The sequence below is a fragment of the Panthera leo genome, chromosome C2 (genome assembly GCF_018350215.1).
Source record: "Panthera leo isolate Ple1 chromosome C2, P.leo_Ple1_pat1.1, whole genome shotgun sequence".
Lineage (NCBI taxonomy): Eukaryota > Metazoa > Chordata > Mammalia > Carnivora > Felidae > Panthera > Panthera leo.
The window spans coordinates 18,945,495-18,959,494 of record NC_056687.1 but is presented as its reverse complement, the minus strand read 5'-3'; the positions used below and the strand labels follow the sequence as shown (position 1 = coordinate 18,959,494).

Genomic DNA, 14,000 nt, shown 5'->3' with positions numbered 1-14,000 from the left:
ATGCAGTGTGGACTGCATCTAGATCTAGAACCAATCTAGTATAGTTTCCATTCACGTTGAGAGACACTACTTGTCACAGCCCATTATTGACTTGAATGCTTAGAACAGAGATAATTCCAGGGCCACTTCCACTATCAGCTTTGTGTTGTAGTCTTCCATTGTGCATCTCCAGGGTGTTATAGTCAGTTCCCCAAGCATATGTTACAACTGAATGAGTAGAATATGTTCTAAGCTTCATGGTCAGTTTCATCTCTAAACTTCTTTTTTAATTTTCAAGATTAACATTTTAATAGGTAGACTGAGTAAAGTAGATCATCTTCCCTGATATGCCTTCATCCAATCAGTTGAAGGTCTGAACAGAATAAAAATCTGATCCTCCCCTAAAGAGGGAACTCCTACCTGATTGCCTGTGAGCTGGGACATTGGTTTTTCCTGCCTTCAAGCTCAAACTGAAACCTAGGCTCTTCCTGGGTCTTGAGCCTGCCAGCTTTTGGACTGAGACTAGACATTTGATTTTCCTGGTTCTCAGGCCTTAGGACCCAGATTGGAACTAAACTATCATATCTCTTGGGTCTCCAGCTTGCTGACTCATCTAGAAGATCTTGGGACTTGCCAGCTTCCATAATCACATAATCTTTATAATAAATCTTTACATATATACTCCTATTAGTTCTGTTTCTCTGGAGAACCCTAATACACATATCCTCACCTAGTTATCCTGTTTACCATCTGTTTCCCACTAGAAAGTAAACATCATGAGGTCAAAGATTTTTCTGTCTTGGTCAGTGATCACTCAGTCACTTTTAGAGCCTGAAAGATGCCTGGCACGTTGTATGCATTCAAAAATCCTCTTATTGGATTAATTAATAGATATATACAGATCTAAGAATACTCAGAAAAACACTGTCTTCTCCTTTCAGTTTAAATAACATAACACACAGTATTTCCTATAATTTTCAACAGATTCTCATTCATCTAAAATATCAATAATATTTGGCAGAAGAGTCACATAAGAATTAAGAGCGCAGTACAATTTCAAAGAAAGACGGGGAGATTTTAAATCATACAGTATCAAGGCGTTAAATATCCAACCAAAAGAGGAAGGGACAGATAAGAATATCTTGTGAGAAGAAAATAAGTCAAAAATGGAATGTAAGTGATAAGAAGTTTGAGATTATGTCTTTAGGATCAAATACATTTTAAAGAGAAGTTAATGAAAAGCTTCTATAAGTGGGTGTGCATAATTATATTTTTAGAGTGCTTTTTCTAAAAGCTTTCTGATTGATAGACTATGAGGATTTTATTAAGAAAGAAAAGACTGGGGCGCCTGGGTGGCGCAGTCGGTTAAGCGTCCGACTTCAGCTCAGGTCACGATCTCGCAGTCCGTGAGTTCGAGCCCCGCGTCGGGCTCTGGGCTGATGGCTCAGAGCCTGGAGCCTGCTTCCAATTCTGTGTCTCCTTCTCTCTCTGCCCCTCCCCCCTTCATGCTCTGTCTCTCTCTGTCTCAAAAATAAATAAAAACGTTAAAAAAAAAATTTTTTTTAATAAAAAAAAAAAAAAAGAAAGAAAAGACCATTTAATTACACCATTTAGAAATTTGAAGGTTCCAGCTTCCAGATGAAGACGGTTGACTTAGCACACACATTTACTTTTCTCCCCACTGCAAATCCCTTTAAAATGACAAAATATTAAAAAATGAACAAATATGACAATGCAGGAAAGCCACGAAGGCTTGGACAGAAACAGTGAGGAATTTCTCGAAGATATAAAGGAGTTAAGATGGATGCTGGAGGCTCCTGTGTGGCTCAGTCGGTTAAGCGTCCAACTTCATCTCAGGTCATGATCTCACACTCCGTGAGTTCGAGCCCCACGTTGGTCTCTGTGCTGACAGCTCAGAGCCTGGAGCCTGCTTCTGATTCTGTCTCCCTCTCTCTCTCTGCCCCTCCCCCACTTGTGCTCTGTCTCTCTCTCCATCTCTCAAAAATAAACGTTAAAAAAAATTATAAAAAAAAAAAAGATGGATGCTGAAACTTGAGAGCCAGATGTCCTCCCAAAGAAGATATCAAATATCCACAAATGAGAGTTTTGCTCAAAAAAGTGAGTTTGGTAGGGTTTTTGTATGTGTTCTCAGTAGAAACCCTGAAAAACCCCTAAAAGCATAAGCAGCAAAACCTGAGCCATCTAGTAGGCTAGGAGTTGGTTGGTGAGATTAAAGGCCCACAGACTCCAGATTGAAGGTGCAGTGGGTACACGTTAATCTCTTTCTTCCAAGGCCCTCCGCTGAGAGAACAGGGGGTGACTATCAGTTAATAAGAAATCTCAATAAATTCCTGGAAGACACAATGCATGAGGAGGAATAGGTACTAATGCTGTAGAACACAGGAAGGTGCAGCGTAAAGCACACAGACAGAGGCTGTACCGGCAGAAGGAGCTACCTGTCTGCTGGCGGAAGTGAAGTATGGGCCCAAAAGCAAGAGGCTATAGAGGAAACAGTAAATCCTTCCCTAACAGCCAGGTGTTTCTTCCTAAGGAAGAGAACATGGGGAATTCTTCTCTTGAAAAACTGAATGAACTCTTAAAAAAGAAAAAATTGAATGAACTCTTTGGGAGAACAAAGGCAGCTGGGAATTAGCACTTCAGAGATCTCCTTCCAGCTTTCCTAAAGGAAAATGTGCCAGCTGACATGTCCCATCCGTGTTCACAGACCCCAGAGTCAGCTTGTCTATTTTCTCACTTTTAAATAAGAATGGAAAACCAAGAATCACCAGACATTTGGGGGAGTGGGGGAGTGGGGGAGTGGGGGAGTGGGGGGGGGGGGGGGAAACAATAGTATACTAACCACAAAATTACCTCAAGGAAACATAAAATTCAAAACAAAACAAAACAGAGCACCGAAAAGAATCTAGAAAAATGCTAATTTGTACTCTCAGAGAAATTAAACTAAAATGAAAATCTAGATTTTGTGTAACCCTAAAGCTTAATCAATCTTTAGGGCCTTTTTAAAAGTACGAAATTAGAATGTAAAATTAGGTACAAAAAATAAATATTTATATGTGGAAAATATGCCACAATTTAAGTTACAGAATCTTAGAGGTTCCAATCCCTTTCTTCTGAAACCTATTTAGCCTAAACACTTTCCCAGAAATTCTTCCTGATTGTAATCTAGCTGTACCTTCCCACTGAGAACACTCTATAATTCCCAGAAACTTCCAGGACCTGAGTGTGGGGAAATCAGCTTCATGGCAAATCTACTCTAGCACAGACACAAAAAAAGGAGGAGGTGGAGAAGGTTAGAGAACAAGAAAGAAGTATTTTTAAAAGTTACTGCTGATAGGGCACGTGGGTGGCTCAGTTGGTTGAGCATCTGACTGTTGATTTCAGCTGAGGTCATGATCCCACGTTGGGTCCCACATTGGGCTCCATTTTGAGTATGGAGCCTGCCTGAGATTCTCTCTCTCTCTCTCTCTCTCTCTCTCTCTCTCTCTCTCTTTCTCTCTCTCTCTCTCTCTCTCCCCCTCTGCCCCTCTCTCCGCTCTCTCTCTCTAAATTAAAAAAAAAAAAAAAAATTGTTCTAAATTTCTGCCACAAAGCATCAGTAAAAGTGCTAAGAGACATAGTTCAATATATTTCAAAAAATAAGACACAGAACACCCCTTCCCAAAAAGACAGAAAAGATTAGACACAAAAGAGGATTAATCCAGGTGGCCCATAATCAGACCAAGAAAGTTTCCATTAAAAAAAGACAGAGACAATAGTCAAAAAATAATAATGAGTAAATGCCCTCTCCTGTACATATTATTGTGAAATTGTAGCATGCAAGAATTGAAACTATTCCCAGCTAGAAAAAAAGGAAAAAAGAAAAAAGGAAGCCACATACAAAGGAACAAGGGTCAGTTGAGCATCATTAGAAATACAATGAAAACATGTCTTCAAAGTTCTAAAGCAAGGATTGACAAACTCCATCCCGTGGGACAAATCCAGCCTGCTGCTTCTTTTGAAAATGAAGTTTTACTGGAACACAGCCAGACTCATTCATTTACCTCTTGTCTATAGCTTCTTTTATGCTACAAAGGCAGAGCTGAGTAGTTGCAACATAAGCCCTGTGACCCACAGAGTCTAAAATAGTTACTATCTGGCCCCTCTCAGAAGTTTCAAGGAGGGAACTCTATTACCTCCAATATTATACACTAGTAAGTAACATAAACACTGAATATTGAATTTCAACTTGTAGCATCCATCTGTAAGCAAACGTGAAAGATTTAACCAAGGCTGCAGAACAGAAAGTAAAGATCACCAATCACTACCGTGTAAAAGTAAAAATACAGATCAAAGAAGTTGAAAGATTAAAGGGAGAGGAGACTTAAGGGATAACTCCCGCTCCTTATAATATCTTCTTCCTACAAAATGAGGCACGGCTCTGATGTAACAAGTAATAAAGAAGTGGAAGTTAACCAATACAGAAATCAAAGGGGATGATGGAATCACATTGAGAAGACAGGAAGAAGGGAATGTATGGTGTCAATGAGCGAAATGTCTAAATCTGAAAAAGTAAAGAACAGTGAGTGATATAAATATCTCATTTAGAAATATGGTTGAAATCACCTGGAAAAGCAGGGGAAAGTGTTTAAAATTGCTCTCTGGGAAGCAGAAGCCGGAGTGGGAGGGATGGGGCAGAACTGTGGTTTTTAAACTTCAGTCTCTGTATCTGATTTTGTAAACAATGGGCTTGGTAAATGTTTACTTTAAATGAGTAGCCAAGTCGTTATTAACCTCCGTACTGAAATGAAATAAAATGAATGATATGAAATGAACTGAACTCCATCCGGAATAGGGTCACCACCGCCACCCTTGTGGCAGCTGGCTGCTGTAATTACCTCTGGGGTAAGTAAAGCAAATTTGCCCCGATGTTGCTTCATTACCTCCTTCTGTGCTATTATTATCACCTATGTGGCATGTTGTCAAATATATATTTTTTCAAATGCATATTTTACATATATAATATATATTCAACAATATGGAGCTATAATTAGTTCATCGTTGTTTTAAACATTCCTGTGTGGGTTTTTTTAAGGAAACTGAGAAAAGAGGAAAAAATATATATGTGGTCTTTTACGTATGCCCATATACTTAATATTTCCTATGGCCTTCATCTTTCCTGTGGATCTCAGTTACAATCTCATGTCAGTTCCTTCCTCTCTGGTGGGCTCCCTTTAGCATTTCTTGCAGTAAAAGATGGCTAGAAATGAATTCTGCCAGCTTTTGTTTATCTGGGAATGTCCTAGTGTTACCTTCATTTTTGAGGAGTATTTTTGTTGGCCATCGGCAGGTTTGTTTTTCTTCAGCACTTTGTCATTTCACTGCTTTTGGGTCTCTGTTGTTTCTGATGAGAAGCTAGCTGTTTACTACCGTATTGTTAATGCTCTGTGTGTGGGAAGTCGCTTTTCTCTTGCTGATTCTAAGACTGCCCTTTATTTTTGGCTTTTGGTAGTTGGCCGAGGATATGTCTAACTGTGGTTCTCTTTATGTTTCTAATAGGATTCGCTGAGAATCTTAGATATCTAGGTAAAAGTTTTTCATCAAATCTGGGGAGTTTTGGGTCATTACTTCTTCAAATATTTTTTTTCTACACCCTTCTCTCTCTGTCTTGCCTCTCCTTCATTGACTGCCATTACATGTATGTTACACACTTTACGTGATTCAAAAGTTTCCTTTTTCTTCCATCTTTTTTCTCTTCATTTTTCTGATTGGAGTATTTCTATCGATCTTTCTGTAAGTCTCATTTTTATTTCTGCCATCTCAAATATGTTACTGGGCCTATGTAGTAAAGTTTTATTTCAGTTAAGTAGTCCCCCATCATCCACAGTTTCCTTGCCATGGTTTCAATTACACACAGTCAACCCTAGTGGACAAGCAGATGATTCTTTTTCTGATGTATTGTCACACGCTCAATAGTAGCCCAACACTATGTGACAATGCCTAGGTCATTGACCTCACTTCATCTCATCATGCAGGCATTTGATCATCTCACTTTATCACAAGAATGCAGTGCAATAATATCTTTTGAGGGGCACGTGGGTGACTTAGTCAAGCATCCAACTCTTGATTTCAGCTCAGGTCATGATCTCATGGTTTATGGGAATGAGCCCCACATCTACACTGTCAGCAAAGCCTGGTTGGAATTCTCTCTCCTTCACTCTCTGCTTCTCTCTGTCTCAAAACAAATAAATAAACTTTAAAAAAAAGATATTTTAAGAGACATAACTTTTATTACAATATATTGTTATAATTGTTCTATTTTGTTATTAGTTATGGCTGTTAATTTCTTACTGTGCTAATTTATAAAGCAAATGTTACCACAGGTATGTCTATATAGATAAAAATATAGTGTATTTAGGGTTTGGTACTACCCAAGGTTTCAGGCCCCCACTGGGGTTCTCAGACCATAATCCCCATGGATAAGGAAACACTACCGTATTGCATTTTTCAACTCTAGAATTTACATTTGGTTCTTTTCTTATACTTTCTAGTTCTCTACTTCTATTTCTTGTATGTTAAGTCAGTGTCATTAAATTTTGCTTTCATTATTTGAACATAATTTCCTGTAATTCTCTTTTTTTTATATAGTTTTAAATGTTTATTCACTTTTGAGAGACGAGAGAGACAGCATGAGTGGCGGAGGGACAGAGAGAGAGAGAGACACAGAATCCGAAGCAGGCTCCAGGCTCTGAGCTGTCAGCACAGAGCCTGACACAAGGCTCGAACTCACACACCACGAGATTATAACCTGAGCTGAAGTCTGACGCTTAACCGACTGAGCCACCTGGGCACCCCATAATTCCCTCTAATTCTCTGAACATATTTACAATAGCTGCTTTGAAGTCTTGGTCTATAAAGCAACATCTGGGCTCACCCTGAGCAACTTCTATTGACTGTCTTTTTTTTTAATTGAGTGTAGATTATATTTTCCTCTTTCTTATATGCCTAGTCAATTTCGTTTTAAAAATCAACATTTCTAGATAAATACTGTAGCAATTCTTTTTTTTTTTCTACTGACATGGGTGGGAATATGGGAATTGGGGAATGAAAGAAAAAATCATTGTGCTTCTTTCAGCCTGACGTGAAAGAATGGTTGGTGTTTTTCCTGCATTGTATCTTTTCTTACTGTTTCATTAATAAATAGAGTGAGAAGACATTACTTCTTGATTCTGTTTTATTTTTCTTAAGGTTATGGGGTCATTATTTTTAAATAATTTTTTTAGTAACTTCCTTGTACTTAAAGTGTGGAATCACTGATGTCTCTGCTCAGTTTTTTAATTCTTATTTTTGTTTTTAGACTATTTTCCTAAAGATCTCTCTTTTATGTGCATAGCTTAGTGGTAAGCCAGTGATTTGGGCAGAGCTTGAGGTCAAATGCCTCATTCCCACAAAGCTTTCACCTCTATCGATTAGTTTCTATGTTGCTGGCAAAATGTATCTCAAGTTACAGCCAATTCTCAAGTCTCCCTCAGCTTTCAATGTTCACCAGCCTCCCTCAGGTCTCCTCCAAGCATGGAGAGTTTTCTAATCAGTCAAGAACATATGGTGAGATTATCTCCGCCTTTCCATGGGTCTCTCATCTCCAGGATTTCCCCATTATATTTCTGGCTGGTCCACCACTCACCATTCACCCCAACCAGAACCATACGGTCAGGCTTGCAAAGCTGCACTTTCCTTTTTTGTCCCCAGCCATGTCCACCCCTTTTAAACAATAAAGCCAAATATTTTCACCACCACCACCCCCCCCCCCGGACACACACACCCAGATTGAGTTCATCCCCTCTGGCAACAAAGCTGTTGCTTTTCGTGTTCCTCCCCCATGCTGATGAAACTATTATTCTTGGCAGCCAAGTTAAGTTGCGGGGGGGGGGGGGGGGGGGGGGGGGGGGGGGGAGAAGACGTATTCCTACTATTCTTACCTGAAGTTCTAGCAGCTTTCCAAGAATAAAGGCTCCTCGATTTGTTATCTGCCTTTGGTTGGTCTCCAATGCCCAATCTCTTCATGGCTCCATAACTAGAAATACCTTCCTTCAAAGAGATTTGAGAAAGTTGGAATCCAGCATGGCCAAGAAGTAGGGGGATCCGAAGTGCCCTCGTCTCTCAAACACAGCAGTGTTGAGGCCAAAGGACTCTGCACTCTAAGAGTCTGGGCAGCAAAGTGACAGAGATGCCTCAGGGGCCCACAGGGACAACCCGGCGGGCCATGGGTGCGTGATTGTGAACCGGGAGAGATAAAACGGGTGGCAGAGAAATGGAGGGGAGGGATCCCCTTTTAGGGAGAGACAAAAGGAAGAGAAAGAGAGGCTGAGGAAGCGTAGGACTTTACCTGGACAAGAGAAAAACCATGGGCCAGGATGGAGAAAGATTCAATCTCGAACTGTGGCGCTTTCTACAGACTGGGGCTGGCTGCCCTGTTTGTGCACCTTGGGAGGAGGGGAGCCAGTCCAGGGCCGGTAGCTAGTTCAGAGGCACAGTCCACAGTGGGAGAAAGCAGTCCCCTCCCTGGAGTGCCCTGGCAAGAAGGTATATACCCGTTCAAAGGACAAAGACTGCCCGTGCCCGCCAGAGGCCATATATCCGCGATGCGGAGCGGCACTCCCCCCGGAACTGGGGTGCGCAAGACCGGAACCTTTAAGACTTCCGGGTTTAAGACCCAGCTGAGCACCAGGGAGGCACGGGAGTCGGCGGAGCAGGACAAACCGCCTCGTTCGTGCCCATAGCACAGTGAGAACGGCTTGAACAGAGCCGTTTGGGACACCAGGTCCGTGGAGGAGAGACTGGGGCCTCACCGTTTTCCTCGCCATCACCAACAAGGTAGGGGCTCAGGGAACAGAGAGCCGGCCCCCAGTGGAGGCGGGACCCACCTACACCAAGCCACGCCCCTCCACGCCCGCTAAGTGCGGATCTACGGGAGCCGGGAGCCGGGAGCCGGGAGCCGGGAGCCGGATTGACGCTGACCAGCCAGCCAGTCCCTCGTCCAGACCAGCGCTGCTGCCTTGGCTGATTTAATTCACAGACAACTCTTTATGTTCTTCCTTCATTTTCTCCTTCTTACTTCTTCCCTCCTCTAGTCTGATTATTCTGGTTGTTGATTTGTTTAGGCAGACGCATTTAATCTATTCTCTTTACACATGTTCTACACCTCCTGCTTTCCTTTCCTTTCTCTCTCTCCGGATTAAGCCGTATCGTTTCTCTGTCTGGTGAATTTTGTTTTATTTAATTTTTCCCCGCCCCTGTCATTTCTCTTTGCGTGGGATAAGGCCTCTTCCATCAGCACCACCTCCACCCTGTTGTTTACTTGTAGTTGTTGTTTCTGGGTTTTTTTGTTTTGGGGTGTTTTTGTTTGTTTGCTTCTGTGTTTGTTTTTATTTTCTGTTTGTTTTTTGTTTGTTTGTTTTCCTTTCCAGGGCTACTTCAACGAACAAATAAAAGCACACCTGGTGGAGGGTCCAAAACATCACTAGGAGTAGGGAGATAAAGTAATCAAAGTCACAACAACGGAGAGCAAGTACCACACTCCAAAAAATACCTCCTGAAGGGCCAGGCCCTGGACAGTGTATGACTCCTCTTTAATGTGGTGCTCACAGGTGCAGGACACATAACAAGCTTTTAAAACACATAAGGGATAGAAAACTAGCCAAAATGACAAAACGGAAGAATTCTCCTCAAAAGAAATTAGACAAAGAAATGACAGCTAAAGAAATGATCAAAACAGATTTAAACAATGTAACTGAACAAGAATTTAGAATAATAGTCGTAAGATTACTCATTGGGCTTGAAAAAACCATAGAAGACAGCAGAAGATCTATTGCTGCAGAGATCAAGGAACTAAAAAATAGTCATGATGAATTTTAAAATGCTGTAAATGGGGTGTAAAATAAACTAGAGGTGATGGCAGCGAAGATTGAAGAGGCAAAGGGAAGAATAAGTGAAATAAAAGATAAATTATGGAAAAATATGATGAGAAAAAGAGAGATAAAAAAAAATTCTGGACCATGAGGGGAGAATTAGAGAACTAAGGGATTCAATGGAATGGAATAATATCCGTATCATAGGAGTTACAGAAGAAGAAGAAGAGAGAGAAGGGGGAGGAAGGTGTACTTGAACAAATCATAGCTGAGAACTTTCCCAGTCTAGGGAAGGAAACAGACATTGAAATCCCGGAGGCACAGAGAACTCCCTTCAGACATAACTTGAATTGATCTTCTGCACAACATAACATAGGAAAACTGGCAAAATACAAAGATAGAGAATTCTGAAAGCAGCTAGGGACAAATGGGCCTTAAACGACAAGGGTAGACACATAAGGGTAGTAGCAGATCTATCTACTGAAACTTGGCAGGCCAGAAAGGAGTGGCAGGAAATTTTCAATGTGCTGAATATGAAAAATATGCAGCCAAGAATCCTTTACCCAGCAAGCCTCTCATTCAAAATAGGAGAGATCAAGGTTTCCAAGACAAATAAAAACTGAAGGAATTAATCACCAGTAAACCAGCCCTATAAGAGATCCTAAGGGGGACTCTGAGTGAAATGTTGCAAAGGCCACAAAGGACCAGAGACATCACTACAAGCATGAAACCTGCAGATAACACAATGATTCTAAATCCATATCTTTCAATAATAACACTGAATATAAATGGACTAAATGCTCCAATCAAAAGACATAAGGTATCAGAATGGATTAAAAAAATTAAAAAACAAGACCCATCTATTTGCCATCTAGAAGAGACCCATTTTAGACCTGAGGACACCTTCAGATTGAAAGTGAGGGAATGGAGAGCTATCTACCATGCTACTGGAAGTCAAAAGAAAGCTGGAGTAGCCATAATTATATAAGACAAACTAGATTATTAAACTAAAGGCTGTAACAAGAGATGAAGAAGGACATTATGTCATAATTATGGGGTCTATCCATCAAGAAGAGCTAACAATTATAAATGTTTATGCACCATATTTGATAGCACACAAATATATAAACCAGTTAATCACAAAGATAAGCAATCTTATTGGTAAGAATGTGGTAATTGCAGGGGACTTTAATACTCCACTTACAACAGTGGACAGATCATCTAGACAGAAAATAAATAAAGAAACAATGGCCCTAAATGATACACTGGACCAGATGGACTCAACAGACACATTCAGAACTTTTCATCCTAAAGCAGCAGAATACACATTCTCCTAGAGCACACATGGAACATTATCCAAGATAGATCATATATTGGGTCATAAAACAGCGTTCAATATTGAGATCATACGATGCACACTTTCAGATCACAATGCTATGAAACTTGAAATCAACCACAGGAAAAGGTTTGGAAAACCTCCAAATACATGGAGGTTAAAAAAACATCCTACTAAAGAATGAATGGAAAAAAAAAAAAAAAGAATGAATGGATCAGCTAGGCAACTAAAGAAGAAATTTTAAAAATATATGGAAACAAATGAAAATGAAAATGAAAACACAACAGTCCACACCCTTTGGGATGCAGCAAAGGCAGTCCTAAGAGGAAAATACATTGAAATCCAGGCCTATCTCAAGAAACAAGAAAAATCCCAAATACAAAATCTAACAGCACACCTAAAGGAACTAGAAGCAGAACAGCAAAGAAACCCCAAGGCCAGCAGAAGAAGAGAAATAATAGAGATCAGAGCCAAAATAAACAATATAGAATAAAAAAAAATTAAAAAAAAAACAGAACAGATCAATGAAACTAAGGGCTAGTTTTTTGAAAAAATAAACAAAATTGATAAACCCCTAACCAGACTTCTCAAAAAGAAAGATGACCCAAATAGATAAAATCATAAATGAAAATGGATTTATCACAACCAATCCCTCAGAAATACAAGCAATTATCAGAGATTACTATAAAAAATTATATGCCAAAAACTGGGTAACCTGTAAGAGATGGACAAATTCCTAGACCCCTACATGTTACCCAAACTTAAATGGGAAGAAATAGAAAATTTGCACAGACTCATAACTAGTGAAGAAATTGAATCAGTTATCAAAAATCTCCCAACAAATGAGTCCTGAGCCAGATGGCTTCTCAGGGGAATTCTACCAGACATTTAAAGCAGAGTTAATACTTACCCTTCTCAAGCTTTTCCAAAAAAATAGAAATGGCAGGAAAACTTCTGGACTCATTCTATGATGCCAGCATTACCTTGATTCCCAAACCAGACAGAGACCCCACAAAAAAAGGAGAATTACAGGCCAATATCCCTGATGAACATGGATGCAAATATTCTCAACAAGATATTAGCAAATCGAATTCAACAGCATATAAAAAGAACTATTCAGCATGATCAAGTGGGATTCATTCCTGGGCTGCAGGGCTGGTTCAGTATTCACAAATCAATCAATGTGATACATCACATTAATAAAAGAAAGGATAATAACCATATGATCCTGTCAATAGATGCAGAAAAAGCCCTTGACAAAATACAACATCCTTTCTTAATAAAAACCCTCAATAAAGTCGTGATAGAAGGAACATACTTAAACATCATAAAAGCCATATATGAAAAGCCCACAGCTAATATCATCCTCAATGGGGAAAAACTGAGAGCTTTCCCCCTGAGATCAGGAACATGACAGGGATATCCACTCTCACCACTGTTATTTGACATAGTGTTGGAAGTCCTAGTATCAGCAGTCAGACGACAAATTGAAATAAAAGGCATCAAAATTGGCAAAGAAGAAGTCAAACTTTCACTTTTCATAGATGATGTGATTCTCTACATGGAAAACCCAAAAGACTCTACCAAAAGACCGCTAGAACTGACACATGAATTCAGCAAAGTCGCAGGGTACAAAATCAATGTACAGAAATCGGTTGCATTTCTATACACCAATAATGAAACAACAGAAAAAGAAATCAAGGAACTGATCCCATTGACAATTGCACCAATAACCATAAAATACCTAGGAATAAACCTAACCAAAGATGCAAAAGATCTGTATGCTGAAAACTACAGAAAACTTATGAAGGAAATTGAAGACACAAAGAAATGGAAAAACATTCCATGCTCATGGATTAAAAGAATAAATATTGTTAAAATGTCAATACTACCCAAAGCAATCTACACATTCAACACACTCCCAATGAAAATTGCACTGGCATTCTTCTCAAAGCTAGAACAAACAATCCTAAAATTTGTATGGAACCACAAAAAGACCCCAAATAGCCAAAGTAATGTCGAAGAAGAAAACCAAAGAGGGAGGCATCACAATCCCAGACTTTAGCCTCTACTACAAATATGTAATCATCAACACAGTGTGGTATTAGCACAAAAACAGACACATAGACCCATGGAATAGAACAGAGAATCCAGAATTGGACCCACAAATGTATGGCCAACTAATCTTTGACAAAGCAGGAAAGAGGATTCAATGGACAAAAGACGGTCTCTTTAACAAATGGTGCTGGGAGAACTGGACAGCAACATGCAGAAGAATGAAGCTGGACCACTTTCTTACACCATTCACAAAAAATAAACTCAAAATGGATGAAAGACCTAAATTTGAGACAGGAAACCATCAAAAGCCTAGAGGAGAAAACAGGCAACAACCTCTTTGACCTCAGCTGCAGCAATTTCTTGCTCAACACATCTCCAGAGGCAAGGGAATTAAAAGCAAAAATGAACTATTGGGACCTCATCAAGATAAAAAGCTTCTGCACTGCAAGGGAAACAATCAACAAAACTGAAAGGCAACCAACGGAATGGGAAAAGATTTTTGCAAATGACATATCAGATAAAGGGTGAGTATCCAAAATCTATAAAGAACTTACCAAACTCAACACCTGACAAATAACCCAGTGAAAAAATGGGCAGAAGACATGAATAGACACTTTTCCAAAGAAGACATCCAGATGGCCAACAGACACATGAAAAGATGTTCAATGTCACTAATCATTAGGGAGATACAAATCAAATCCACACTGAGATACCACCTCACA

General features: G+C 39.8%; 1 protein-coding gene across 6 annotated transcripts in view; it reads right to left on the bottom strand.

Moving 5' to 3' along the window:
- The window catches only part of LOC122198540 (protocadherin Fat 1-like), a 64,985-nt gene extending 56,070 nt beyond the window's left edge, over positions 1-8,915 (bottom strand). For 5 of the 6 annotated variants that reach the window (XR_006193036.1, XR_006193038.1, XR_006193037.1 and 2 more), the window contains exons 1-2: positions 8,826-8,915; positions 7,956-8,064 (exon numbers count right to left, since the gene is read on the bottom strand). Coding sequence is in view for 3 of the 6 variants with exons in the window: in XM_042903212.1 (XP_042759146.1) it covers positions 7,956-8,064; positions 8,826-8,840 (124 nt within the window). In the remaining 3 variants the exon portion in view is untranslated. Of the gene's footprint in view, positions 1-7,955; positions 8,065-8,362; positions 8,625-8,825 lie in introns of those variants that run through there. The other variant, XM_042903211.1, reaches the window with a different exon arrangement.
- Positions 8,916-14,000: the final 5,085 nt, after the last annotated feature.